This window comes from Tenrec ecaudatus, chromosome 1 (genome assembly GCF_050624435.1).
Source record: "Tenrec ecaudatus isolate mTenEca1 chromosome 1, mTenEca1.hap1, whole genome shotgun sequence".
NCBI lineage: Eukaryota > Metazoa > Chordata > Mammalia > Afrosoricida > Tenrecidae > Tenrec > Tenrec ecaudatus.
In genome coordinates, this window is record NC_134530.1 from 321,462,149 (window position 1) to 321,476,476 (window position 14,328).

Genomic DNA, 14,328 nt, shown 5'->3' on the forward strand with positions numbered 1-14,328 from the left:
CCCTTTTGTGAGCGGACCCACAGGCATACAACACCCACAGCAGGAGTGGAAATGGAATTACGATCAGTAAGCATTTTAGAAGGCTTCAGCTGACCCGGTCTCTAAAGAGACTGTAGGGCTGGCAGATAAACGACAGGATGCCCAGTACCACGTGGATTTCTGAGAAACAGCAAAGAAACTTTCGGTGCAAGTAGCTCCTGGGTTACGTACTCGATCTGCTCCTGTGTCTAAGAATTTTTCTTCAGTAGTCAACTCAGGTGCAGAGGTTCCTAAAGGTGGCTGATCATTGGAATCAACTGGGTATCTGGGGAGACTACAGACCCCTGAGCTCCATCTGCCACCTAACAAATCAGAATCTCTGGGGGAGAAGCCCAGGGATCTCTAGGATCGCCAGGCAGTTACCAATGATCAGCCAAGTTTGGGGAGCTGAAGGTCCGAGTGAGGAAGGTATCTGTTACAAGGAGGGGTGGGCACACTCATTTCCAAGTAAGGGAGGCCCACACAGCACAAGAGAGCAAGCAGGAGTCCGGCTCCCCATTGGACGCTCAAAACTCATGTAACATTTTGGACACCATCACACGGGAAAAAAATTTTTTTAATGAAAGAGTTAACTTGTTGCTTATCAGAAATCCACTATTAACCGAACACCCTGCATTTCACTTGCTCGATCTGGAAGCCCTGAAATATGAGCTAATCAAGAGTTCTACAAAAAGCATAAAAATGCAATTAGCCAACGTGGGCAAATAAGGAAACCGTTTAGGTAGACCTGTGCGCTGCGCATTATTTACTTTGCAGAGGGACTGAGGGGACAAGCAATCCTTCTGGTGCTGTGACTTAGTAGTAGCATCCTCCTATTACACACAAGCAAAGTGAGACCACCCTAACTTTCCTTGATCTACAAGGCAAATCTGAAAGAAACCCACTTGTTCGCACATTAGCGCTATTGGGTTGTTAATGCAGCCATTGACGATCTGGGCTCCTCTTCCAACGGCTATGCCATTAAAAGACTTATCGTCCCAGACTCGGCCGCCAATTCTGTCTTTGGCTTCTAAGATGGTCACCTGAAAGACAGACGATTAGGAAATCTAAATAAAATTACAGTCAATATCGAGGGCAATATGAGTCAAAACCAAAACCAAACCCAGTCAACAGCCAATTCCAACTCACCCCGACCTCTGGGACAGAGTGGAATTGCTCCCTGAGGTTTCAAAAACTGTCAATCCTTACAGGCGACAGCCTCACCTTTCTGCCACCGAGCAGCTGGTGGGTACGGCCCGCTGGCCCTGTGGTCAGCAGCCCAATGCATTGTGCACTGTGCCTCCAGGGCTCCATATTACAAATGGGGCGTGGTCCCCAACTTAGGAAGGATGGGACTTGCTCTGATGACTCCGTTAGCCATTTCTGGCATAAGCAGAATTCCTTTTTCTTTAGTTTTCATTATGGTTGCCTTTTGTATCAATATCTTTATAAATCCAATCTCTGAGCATCTAGGAGGGGACCCCTGAGCACGTGAACCATTTACTAATGATGAGATGTACATCTAAGTGCACTTTGTTGGAACTCAAGGACATCCTAAGCCAGAGACCTTAATTATACACCTACAGAAAGGATGCTAAAGACAGGCGGTGGGACCTGAAGCCGGAGTGGACATGGGCCGTCCAGATTCCAGCAACAAGGAACAGTGCTCTGCGAGAGAAGCCCCTCCAAATGGCACTGAGAGATCGACTTCTTAAAGCCAGCCTCCACCCCCATAAGTAGCCGGACCCCACCAGGTTGAACCCCCTCACCAGGCTATTTCATCTCCCCAAACTTTTCAATTGAGAGGCATGAGGAGAGGTCTGTGAATGGGTACAATGCTCAAGGCGGATATTAACTTTCTGCGTTAAACTATTGTTTGGTTTTAAGATGACGGCAGGGAGCAATTTTGGCTTAAGGCTTAATGGTTATCTCAAGACCTCGGTTTCAGGGGCTTCTGTGATTCAACTCTCTGAGAACGAGAATCTGAAATTGTGTTGCTTTCTCCCCAGGGGGACCAGAATCGAACCAGATTCACCTTTGCTCGAAACGGTTATTAGCCAGGCTCTGCTGTTCGGTCCTTCTGGTTTTGTAGCAAAGAGGCAACTGTTCATGGAGACAATTAGCTACACATGTCTCTCCTTCCCTCCCTCACCCACTGCCGAGGCGCCTTCCTCCATGGGGATGAGAGAACGATTGCTGTGCCTGGAAGAGCGTTAAAGACCAAGGAATTCCAGAACTACTCAACAAACTAGGACGTCCAACCAGAGCACGAAACATGGCAGGAAGTCAGTTAACAGGGATGTCCCATGAAACCGCGACTGCACACCAGGCAACAAGAAAGAGCCCATGAGATGTTGGGTCGTACAAAAGCAGCCTCGGCAGCTTCTTTGGGCCTCTGTAAATAGGTCTGTCACTCAACTTTTTCTCATCAACTTCGCAGAACTTATTGACAGCACCTACTGATAATCCATCTGAAGACCCTACCCTTAATCAACGCAATTTTTCCATCAGCATAAATCTACATCCAGTGTGTATTCCGTAACAGCCTAGCGTTCACGTCAAGTCAAAGTCCTTTCAAAGTAAGGAGAGAGGTGTCAGAGCTAGAAAGTCACAGAAAAATGGGGACGGTTAACTGAAATCCGTTTCGTGAGAATCGAATCAGATATAGGAAGTGACACATGTTTTGGTTTGGGTCACACTTGACCTTGGCTAATTTCAAGGCAGTGGAATCAGGATAACGTGTTGTTGTTGTTGCTGATGCTCTAAGTGCCATCAGCTGCTCCAGAACCAGTGTGGCCCCGTGCACAACAGATCAGCTCACAGCCTGTGGGATCTCTGCAATTGTTCCGATGCCTGAACCCACTGTTGCAGTGACTGCTGTCGATCCATTTTGTTGAGGGCATTTCTTTTTAAATCATTTTATTGGGGGCTTGTACAACTCATATCACAATCCACCCATCCACTGTGTCAAGCACATTTGTATATTTGTTGCCATCATGCTCAAAACATTTTCTTTCTACTTGAGCCCTGCTATCAGCTCATGTTTTCCCTCCCTCCCCTACCTTCCTTCCCTCACGACCCTAGATAATTTATAAATTATTTTTTTCTTGTCTTATACTGTCCAACATCTCCCTTCACCCACTTTTCTGTTGTCCGTCCCCCAAGGAGGGAGTTATATGTCGATCACTGTGATCGGGTCCCTTTTTCTCCCCAATCTTCCCCTCCTGGTATTGCTACTCTCATTATTGGTCCAGAGGGGTTTATCTGTCCTGGATTCCCTGTGTTTCCAGCTCTTATCTGTACCAGTGTATATCCTCTGGTCTAGCTGGATTTGTAAGGTAGAATTGGGATCATGATAGTGGGGGTGGGGGAAACACATTAAAGAACTAGAAGAAATTCTATGTTTCATCAGTGCTATACTGTACCCTGACTGGCTCATCTCCTAGCGACCCTTTTGTAAGGGGATATCCAATTGCCTACAGATGGGCTTTGGGTCTGCACTCCGTACTCCCCCTCGTTCACAATGATATGATTTTTTGTTCTGGGTCTTTGATGCCTGACACTTGATACTATTGACCTCATGACCACAGACTGGTGTGCTTCTTCCATGTGTGCTTTGTTGCCTCTCAGCTAGCTGGCCACTTGTTGATCTTGGGGGCCTTCCTCTTTTTCGCTGCTCCTCCACTGTACCAGGCACAATGTCCATCTCCAGGGACTGGTCTTTCATGACAGTGCCCAGAGTATGCAAGACAACGAAGTCTCACCATCCTGGCCTGCAAGGAGCACGCTAGCCATGCCTCTTCCATGACGGATCGGTTTGTCCTTTAGGCAGTCCATGGTACTTCCAGTATTTCCCTCCAGCACCATTCAAGTGCATCGATTCCTCTTTGGTCTTCCTTAATCCATGTCCAACTCTCACTTGCGTATGTGGCGATGGGAAGTATGACTTGTCAGGCGCACCTTTGTCCTCAAAGTAACACCCATGTTACTGAATGTTCTACAGAGGTCTAGTGCAGTAAATCTACCTGATGCGATGCGTCTTGATCTTTTGACTGCTGCTTCCCTGAGCATTGATTGTGGACCCAAGCAAGATGGAATTCTGAACAATCCCAAGCATTTTTTCCATTTATCATGATGTGACTTTGCCTAGTGGTCTGGCTGTGAGGAAATTGGTCCTCTTTACAAAGCGTTGTAATCCATACCGAAGGCTGCACTCCTTGCCTTAATCAGCGAGGGCTTTAAGTCCTCGCTTGCAGCAAACTGCTGTCATCTGCATATTACAGGTTGTGAGTCAGCCTTCCTTCTAGCCTGAAGCCATGTTCTTCGTACCATCCAGCTTCTGTGATGATTGCTCCACATACAGACTGAATAAATACGCAGACACACTGACTACGTATGATACAACCCTGTCGACCACCCTTCCTGGCTTTAAATGATGCAGTATTCCTCTGTCCTGTTTCCACAGTATCCCCTTGCTTGCCCTGGATTCACATACAAGTTCCTCATGAGAACAACGAAGGGCTGAGCAATGATATCCATTGCTTCACATCCTCTGCTGAATTCATCCTGAACTCCTGACAGCTCATTGTTGGATGATCTCAGCAAAGTTTTACTTCTGTGTGATTATCCACACTATTGCTCTATAGTTGGAGCACTCTGTTGCGTCACCTTTCTTTGGAATGGGTATGAATATGGGTCTCTTCCAGTCCATTGGCCAACTAGCCGTCTTCAAATTTCCTGGCACAGACACGTAAGTGCCCTCCCAAGCTTCAGCAGCCTGTTGAAACATTTCAACTGGCATTCTGTGAATCCCGGAGCTTGTTTCCGGCTCAGGCGTTCGGGGCATCGGTTCGACACAATTGGTTCTCGTTCATAAGCTACCTCCTGACATGGTGCAATGTCACTCAGCACATCTGAAGCTGAAAGAACTCAAGAAAAATCCAAGCCTTGAGCCGCAATCTTGAAAGATTCTGTGAGCAATATATTGAAAGCTGCAAGAAGCAGCAAGAGAAAATGAAAAGGACACGCCATCACAGGACAACATATTAAGTGAATTTTAAAAAGAGGGGGAAAGGGGGAAGCGGGCTACCTTACAGACGTACGGTGTTTTAAAGGCGGTCATTCTCTCATGCTCAGTGCGTTTCGAAAGTAGAGATCTTTACTTTCCAGAATAAAAGGAAAAGTGTGTCTTTAAATTTGTTTTAAGAAAATTTCATTGGGCATTTCTGAAAATTTTGAGCAAAAAAAGGATAAATCTTCAATTGTTACACAAACAAGAATTGTTCCCAGTTTTCTTCTTTATGTGTGTCAATACCCCAGAGTAGTGCAGCTACACACTCAACTGTTATCCAAATGTCTGGAGGTTCTAGTCTACCAAAAGGTCCCTCAGAAGGAGGGCCTGGTGACCGACTTTCGAAGACCCGGGTCTTGGAAACCCTAAGACGTAGCCCAGTCCAACTCTGGCACACATGGGACCACCAAGAGGGTGGGCTGAGTGAACCGAGACTGGTGTTTGCTTTCACCGTGTCAGTGACAACCTGTCAGGAATTGTCGCTCCACTATCCAGTCAGCACCACTCCCAACTGACTCAGTCGAGGCTCAAACTCTCGCCAGAAATGAGAATTTGTTTTCCTTTACCTTTCTTCTAGTACAATTCCAGGTTTTGTATCTTTTAAAAGACTGATTCTAGAGAGTATGTACTTACTTTGCTACAATACGGGAATGGTTTCTAAGTCTTAGAAAACAGGAAACAAAGGAGGAGTTAACCTTCTGCTTTTGCCCAGGCATCCCCAAATCTTACCTTAATTCCAAAGTTATGCAACTGCCTCGCAGCTGCTAATCCTGATGGACCAGCTCCAATGACGATGACTGACTTCTTAAAAAACAAGACAAAGCCCCAATGAGAACAATGTACTCGTTTCAGTTGTTCGTCAAGGCACTAACTGCCACACAACGTGAGTTCCCTTAAATTTCTCCAGTGCCTTTCAACCCACTGCCTCCATGCCGATTCCAATCCAATCAATCCCTAACTCTAGACCCATCAATAATGGCATGCTTGCATAATGCAAAGAGGTCCTTTGAGGGGTACAAACACTTAAAGGTGAATGACTAACCTAAGGTTGGTGTGTTCTGAGCCGGCCTAGCAGCAGAGTGCAAGAAAGGGCGGGAGACCTTTCCATAAAGATGCACGCTGCCTCACAACGATCCAACAGGGCAGAGTAGATCTGCCCCACAGGGTTTCCAAGGCTGTACGTGTTTACGGAGCAGACTGCCGCATCGTTCACCATGGGAGCGACAGGTGGTGGGTTTGGAGCATCTGCCTTGAGGTTAGCAGCTGACTGCTTAACCACAGGGCCACCAGGACGTCTAGAAATGTTACTTGTAGATTTTTTTATGCCAATGATGTGTGACTTTTATTACTATGAATGGTAACATATGGGCATTTCTCACATATTATCATGTACTAAGTAGTCATTAAGGCGCCCTGGTGGTAAAGTGGTCATGCGTTGGGCTGCAAGGTCCAAAGTTGGAAACCACTCCCTGCTCCTTGGGAGAAAGATGAGGCTTTCTGCTCCCATAAAGATTTACAGAGAGAAGGGGGGGGGGAGACTCAGATAGAGCAAGATATGACAAAATAACAATCTATAAATTATCAAGGGCTCATGAGGGAAGGGGGAGCGGGGAGGGAGGGGGTAAAAAAAAGAGGACATGATGCAAAGGGCTTAAGTGGAGAGCAAATGCTTTGAAAATGATTAGGGCAAAGAATGTACGGATGTGCTTTATACAATTGATGTATATATATGTATGGATTGCGATGAGTTGTATGAACCCCTGTGTATGTAAACATAGATAAAATATTATTTCAAAAAGTTTTTTAAAAAAAGATACTGAGACAAAAAAAAAAAGATTTACAGCCTCAGAAACCTCTGGGCAGTTTTACCTTGTCCTGTGGGGTTACTATGAGTCAGTACTGACCCCTTGGCAGTATGAAGTAGTAAATCGTATTAACTATACTCTCTCTCTCTCTCTCTCTCTCTCTCTCTATACATATATATATATATATATATATACATACATATATATATTATATATATATATATATAGTAAGTAGTGCATCGTGAACATATAGTATAGAGTACTAACCATACTAAAACTTGGTGTCACCATGGTTTAAGTACGGGGCTGCTAAGCACAAACCCACCGGCCACTCCCGGAGGAGAAGCATGAGGCTGTTTGCTCCCATGAAGCTGTATCATCTCAGAACCCCCCGGGGGCCGCTCTGCTCTGTGTTGCGGGCGCAGTGAATTGAGGTCCCCTCAGTGGCAGTCGGCTTGGGTTTCGGTTACCAGGACCCAGGGTGGCGGCAATGCTAAGGCGGGAGTCACCTACATTGTGGTAATCTTTAGGAAGGAGGTGCTGGTCGGGGCTGACGCTCAGAACTCCCGTGTTGATCAGGCCTTTTCTCGTCATGAAGTACAGCACCCTCTCCACTTCCTGAACGCACCGAATGCGTACAAGGCCCCGGACAATGATGTGAGGGATGCATTTCTGAGGGGTGAGAGCTTCCTGTGTTTGGAAACGAAAACCCACTTATAAAAACAAAACAAATCGTTTCCTCAGAAAGTTAAAATGCAGAATAACCACACGATGTAGCAATTCCACTCGGGAGTGTGAAGTGACAAGACATGAAACATAAGTTCAGACAAAAGCATACACGTGAAAAGAAAACAGCTCTGCACGTTCACAGCAGCTTAGTTAAGACCACTCAAGTGCCCCCCGACAGAGGAGGAGATAACACAATGTGGCCCGTCCATACAGAGGTTTCCTACTCACAAAGGAAGGCCACGCAAAACATGCTCGCTAAGCAAGAACGAGCCCTGGGAACAGTCGACCAAAGAAACAAGACACAAAAGGCCACATACTGTGTGGTTCCACTGAAGGGAACTATGCAGAAAAAACAAACCCAGAGACCTAAATGGAACTTAAAGGTTGTCAGCGAAGATGGGGGTGGGAGGCATCGAAACGCTTGCTAACGTGTCCAGGCGGGGTTCCTCGCAGGGTGATGAGACGGTGTGGAGCAAGTTACCCAGCACTGGAAGTGTACTTTCCCCACTGAATTGTACAGTTTAAGATGGTTGGACGTGACTGCTAGCCTTAGGTGTGTGCCACCATACTCCAAGGGCCAACTCTCTGGGCACTCCACATCCACCACTTCTCACTAGCTTTAAGAACAAGGCAAGGATGGAGTGATTGCATCTCGTGAACTCTGGACCTGTATCAGCAGAGACTGGTCCCCGGAGAAGGGCATCGCGCGTGGTAAAGTCAGGGGGCAGCGAAAAAGCGGGAGATCCTCGGCAAGATGGACGGGCACAGTGGCTGCAACAATGGGCTCACACTTAACAGCAGCTGCGAGGATGGCTCATGAGCGGGCAGTGTTGTACACAGGGTCGCTCTGAGTCGGAACCAACACAGCACCACTAACGGTAGCCACCTAAGAAGAAAGGGAGATCTTCCAGGTGCGTAGCACAGAGAAGGGTCATAGGAGGAGTCAGCGCTGTGGTTTGTATGCTACGCCTTTCCCCTGACCAAGAACACCTGCCACAGGAAGATGAGAGAAATCCAGCTCGCTGCCTGTACTGGCGCCCGGGTGGAGCAGCTGGCCGAGTGCCGGCTGATGACTACAAGGCTGAAGTTCACCCCCACCCAATGGCATGTTGGAGGACACACCTGGAGCTTTACTTCTGGAAAATCAGCCACTGAAAACCCTCGGCAGCCCAGTTTTACTCTGATATACACGCTGCATGTAGAGTCACCAGTCAACAACAGCTAGGCGTGGTTTTGTTTTTCACTGGCAGCTTGATTCCCATGACTGATAAGAGATGCATGACCTGATTTACCAAGACCAAGGTCCAACGTCAGACCTCCAGGTACTGAAGCACATGGCTCTGTCCAGGGTCAGGAAGAACATGAGCAGGCTCACTGCAGGCCCTGCTCCGCTTGTCTCCAACCCCAAGCCTGATCAAACCCAGCAAGGTCACTCTGTGCGGAAGTCTGCCACCAATACCACACGCACACAGCCGTGGTCCAAACCACTGCAGAGGGGGAGTGTGGCTGTGTCCGAGGCACTGAGAAACTGGAAACTTACTCGTGCTGCCTGTCTACACGCAACTTCAGGTACGTAACAGTAAGTATCGCCTTCCTACTGAAATGAAAACAGAGCCCCACTAAGACGTTCCAAGATTGTTTCCCCACGGTGAGCTCGTGGGAGAGCGCCCTTACTTTTTAATTCTGTCTTTCCACCAACTTTTGGATGTTCTGCACTCTTAAGTCACAATCTGGTAGGTCAAATACAAAGAAAGGTGAAGAAAAAAATGAATCCAGGCTCTTTCTGACAAGCATGGTTTCATAACCTACTTATGAAAATCCTGCCCAGTTTTGCTCAGTTCAGTGTGCACTGAGTCTGCGGGGCAGGAAATGAGTTCGGCTAACTTACTCACCTGGGCATCACAAGAATAGCCGTAACTTAACCAGGTCACCCGGTGGCATGCTTGAGTCTAACCCGGTGGAATACCCGAGTTAAACCAGAATACGATTCCTCCATGCAGACTACTTAAGCAGCGTCTTGCAAACGTCCTGCCTTCCACAGTCCCTCAGAGAACAGCTGGGGTACTGACTAGGCCTGGAAAGCACCAGAAGGCTCACAAGAGCCCCAAAAAAAAAAAGGCTAACTGGCGCGCTCTCCGAGTGGGTGGTTGGGCGGCATTGTGGGTACGGCTAACGTCACTTGATTTTACACCTGAAAACCGTTCCAACGAAAAATTCATAGTGTGTCTCTTTTCCCACCAGCCTGCCTGGCAGTTTGCTTTGAGGCTGGAAGCCATGCCCGCAGTACTTTGAAAACCAGCAGTCAACTCAGGGTGGACAGGTTTCAGCAGAGCTTCCAGCCTCAGACAGAGCAGGATCACCACTGGCTGGTGATTTACACCCCAAAACATCAGCCAATGAAAACCCTAGAGATCCCAGCAGAATAAGAGCCAGAATCATGTTGAGAGATGAGCCCCTGGCTTGGAAATTACTCCAAACCCACAGGGGTCACAAGGGATGGACCATAGTGAAGATGGAACAGTAAAGGGGGGCGGGACTTGACTCTGTTGTACATGACTATTCACACACACACACACACACACACACACCCCAGTTGCCCCGCGCTTCACTTACTTTGCAGTGGGTATACCACAGTGCGAGGATGAGGTTTCTCAAAGCCAGGTACATGGTGGGGTCCCGGGAATACTCTGGAAACTCATAGAGCTCGTCCAGCTCCATCACATCAGGCCGCACGCACAGGGCTTTGCCACACTCGTTAGGCTGGTAGAAAGGCTGGAAGTACTTGTTCATACCTGACACGGGCAGGAGACACAAGCAGGTAACTCCTGTAAGACCAGACTTCCAAACCCACACGCACCAAGAAGCCACGCCAAACTCAAAAGCATGGTGGCGACAAGCTCGGGTGATTTGGCATTTTGTTAAAGGATAAAAAACAGGTTCACGGAAGTAACAGTCACTGACTGATGATTACTCCTAGATGGTCGGGCAACATGGCGAGGTAGAACTTACCCTTAGCTTTGTCCCTATGAACACATGATATTAAACCTAACAGGTTCTTTCTCTTACCCGAGCTGGAAAATTGCTGTCTTCTAACTTGCTTTTAAAATGCCATTGTCCTGTGATCATTTTCCCATCACTGAATGATTTACCAGTTCTGGTCCCTACGACAGTCATATCAATTCTGACTCGCGGTGCCCCCACATGGGCAGAGTAGAACTGCTCCTCAGGAGAGCTCCACGCCTTTCTTCTGAGGTGCGTCTTGGTGGGTTCACACCACTAACCTGTTCAGTTAACAGTCGGGCCCTTAGCACTCTGAGCCACCTAGAGACTACTAGGTATGGCTGTAAGGGTCAAACAAGATTTTATACTTAACAATTCCCCTACTACTAAATAGTTTCATGTATCTTTTTTGTTTCAACGTATCAACAAAACCTCAACCAATTTATTTCCACGAATTACATCCCAGGTTCTATTTCTGATCATTTATATAAAACAAATGCCTGCAAGTGACACTGCTGCATTGCATAACGGTACCAACTGCATGCCTTTTGAGCTGCATTGCCCAAATTATCCTTCCCCAGTGCAAACTCTCACGAACTGTTTCCTTACCACTCATGAACACTCGGAGTGTGATCACTTTGCCCTTTGGTCCCTACACAGCTACATATTAAGAGGGCTCAGTATTACTAGTAAGTAAGGAGCCCTAGTAACGGAGTGGTTACAAGTTGAGCTGCCAATTTAACCTCAAAGTAGCTGCTCAAATGGGAGGAAGATGAGACTTTCTACTCCCATAAAGAGTTAACAGTTTCCGAAACCCAGGGGGCAACCCTACCTGTCCCAGAGAGTAGTTAGAGGGGAAGTCAACTTGATGGCAGTGGGTTTGGTTTTCTGGTTTGTTCCCGGAGAAAGAGTCCCTGGTGGTTAGCAAATGGCTCGGCGCTGGACTGCTAGCTAAAAGGCTGACATTAGAAGCCTCCCGACTAGCGATCTGCATCTGACGATTTGTAGCCTTGAGCGCCCGGAGCCAAGGAGTCACCAGGGACCTATCACAGCAGCAGGATGGGGGACTGGGAGTGCCCGGGCGGCACTTACCGAGCATGGAGGGCACTGCCTTCGAGGGCTCCAGCTTCCCCGGGCTGGTGGTGCTGGCTGTGCGGTGCGTGCTGGCGCAGGAGGGACTCATGCCCACGCAGTCAGGGTAGTAAGCCGAGAGCAGCGGAGCTGCCACACTGTCTTTCAGCAGGGGAGGTAGGATGAGCATGGAGTACCACCAATGGTCGGACACTTCGGCCACTCTCTGAAGGGGGCAGGGCAGGAGAAGAGGGCAGAGGCCAGCCATCACACCCATCCTTAACCCTCGTGTTCCGCCTTCCCCCACGCCCACCCCACCCCACTACCTGCCCGCTCACATCATGTGCAGCCAGAGGCTCGCACACGGAAACAAAAATAGCTTAAGACCCCTGGAAGGAAGCGTTCAAAGGCATGGTCCTCTCAGGTAAGAAAGCCACAGCCCACCCTCCTTCAAGAGAAAAACGGCACCAAGTGCCTCTCCTTACTACATTGCTAGCTATGGTTTAAGTTCGAAAGCATCTTTCAATCTGGCAACCCTTTCACTGCAGAGTCTGCAGAGTGGAACGTGAGACCCAAGGCGTGAATGACTATCTGCCTATGCAATGCGCTCTCATGACTGCTTTTTAACAAAGCAAAAACCCAACCTAACCTGCTGTTGCCACATCAACTGTGACTCAGAGTGACCCTACAGGACAGACCGGAGCTGTCCCTTTGGGTTTCCAAGGCTGTAAATCGTTACGGAAGCTGACTGCCACATCCTTTCCCACGGAGTAGCTTAACCAGGGTGGCACTGGGGAGGCTGGAAAACTTCCCGAGGGAAGGGTACCTTCCAACCGCCGGCAGCACATACACTAAACCCAGAACGATGCGTGGATGCTTGGCCCGGACACCACATTCAAGTGAAGACCGCAAATGCAGAACCGATCCAAAGCCTCTGTCTTTGCTCAGGGAAAGTGTGAAGACACCCCGGGAGTTTACCATTAGAAGTCAGGCTTCTGAGTCAACACTCACAAATGATCCAGAGGGCAGCTCTCTCTACAGCTGATTTTGGATGCACGCTCCCAGAAGTCTAAGGAGTCTGAAGTGACCAGAGGAGACTGGGCGCTTAGGGACCCTGTGACAGTGCTGGTTTTCCAAACTCCAGGCCAATGCTGTCAGCCACCAAGTCCCAGCAGAGGCTCATGAACCCCACACTTGCGTGGCGAACCGGCTGGGGGAATGGGTAGGTTTTCACACTCCACAAAGTCTGCACCCAAGGCAAGCATTTCTCCATTGAAGACAAGCCCCCCGCCCACCCCTACAAGTCACTCCCAGCTGCTTCACACACTCATGGACTAGTCCATCCCCTGCAGTCATTTCCATGTGCAAAACGGGCTCCTCGTGCTGTTTTCAACATGGCGAGGCAAGTGTAAGGACCACTGGTGACAAAACAGGTAAGTGTGTGCCGAACCAAAGCTGGGCAGCCTGAGCCCACTGAGCAAAGATGTGGGGATCTGCTCCCATGAAGATTATAGTCTGGAAAATCCTAGGGGCAGTTCTAGTCTGTCCCATGGGGGCTCTGTGATTCCAAGTCCACCCAACAGCATCCAACCGTGGCCAAGACTAACAGAGGCCTGCTGTCTCCCGTGGCTACCCCTGTGATCCAGTCGGGCATTTAGCTGCTTCCCTAACACGCCAGGCCTGCCCTCCCTGCCCAGCACCTTCCTAGCTCAGTCCCAGGGGAAGAGCCAGTCAAGCAGGGACCCAGATCTGACACTCCAACCGGGCGAGGGGAGAGCAGAATGGCAGTGCCTTTACAGCAGTGATTCTAAGCTCTGTCCTTTCCTGCTCGCTGGCTCTACGGCTCAACTGAGTCAGGACCCAAGAGTTCTTGCCACCCTGCCGCCTCCCTTAGAGCCCTGATGTGAGGGCAGCCCCCGGCAGCTGGTCTCCCCACCCTCACCTCTAGCTCGGAAGAAATCACACTGGAAACAGTCAAGCTACTAGCACCTTTAATCCAATCCGCGCCAAACCAGAGAAGCTCTGAAAGCTCTTATGGCCCGTGAGGATCTCTGTCCTAAAGCTCAGATGCTTCACTCGTTTGCAGTAATGACCTCAAAAAGGGGGGGAGGGGAGGGAGCAGATACACAGAGCACTACAACTGGATTTAAAGTTGTTTTTCCTTTCCTTCAACGTTCGCATTCCGTCGGACCTAAATCAAGAAGTGATTTGGGCTATTGCATTCCTATGGGAATGTTTGCGGTTAAAAGCTGTTACAAGTGCATAAACATAAATTAAATAAAAATGGATGTACATCTAAATGTAAAGACATGTCTGTGTACGTGTGTCTACGATCTAGGCCTATCACATACGTTTACATTACTGAATAGAGTTAAGTAGAGTTGTTAAGTTTACATTACTGAACAGAGTTAAGTAGAGTTGTTAAATATCGATTCTCCCTTTGCCCAAAAATCGCCCGGGTGGGGGCTACACAGGATCGTCAAACTGCAGCTCAAGACTCATGAGCGGCTTTTTCAGAATGTGCATGCAGCTCTGATATAAAACTGAAAATAAAAATAACACCATCAGCGTTTCACTTATTAAAATATCAGAGGATGCTATCCAGATAATGGTGGTTCCATTTATTTGTAACAA

General features: G+C 48.3%; 1 protein-coding gene across 5 annotated transcripts in view; it reads right to left on the reverse strand.

The window, feature by feature from the left end:
• KDM1B (lysine demethylase 1B) overlaps positions 1-14,328 on the reverse strand; it is a 59,601-nt gene that overhangs the window by 20,221 nt on the left and 25,052 nt on the right. For 4 of the 5 annotated variants that reach the window (XM_075533432.1, XM_075533426.1, XM_075533436.1 and 1 more), the window contains exons 9-13: positions 11,716-11,920; positions 10,237-10,415; positions 7,408-7,584; positions 5,819-5,893; positions 924-1,061 (exon numbers count right to left, since the gene is read on the reverse strand). In XM_075533432.1, the coding sequence (XP_075389547.1) occupies positions 924-1,061; positions 5,819-5,893; positions 7,408-7,584; positions 10,237-10,415; positions 11,716-11,920 (774 nt within the window). The remainder of the gene's footprint in view (positions 1-923; positions 1,062-5,818; positions 5,894-7,407; positions 7,585-10,236; positions 10,416-11,715; positions 11,921-14,328) is intronic. The other variant, XM_075533433.1, reaches the window with a different exon arrangement.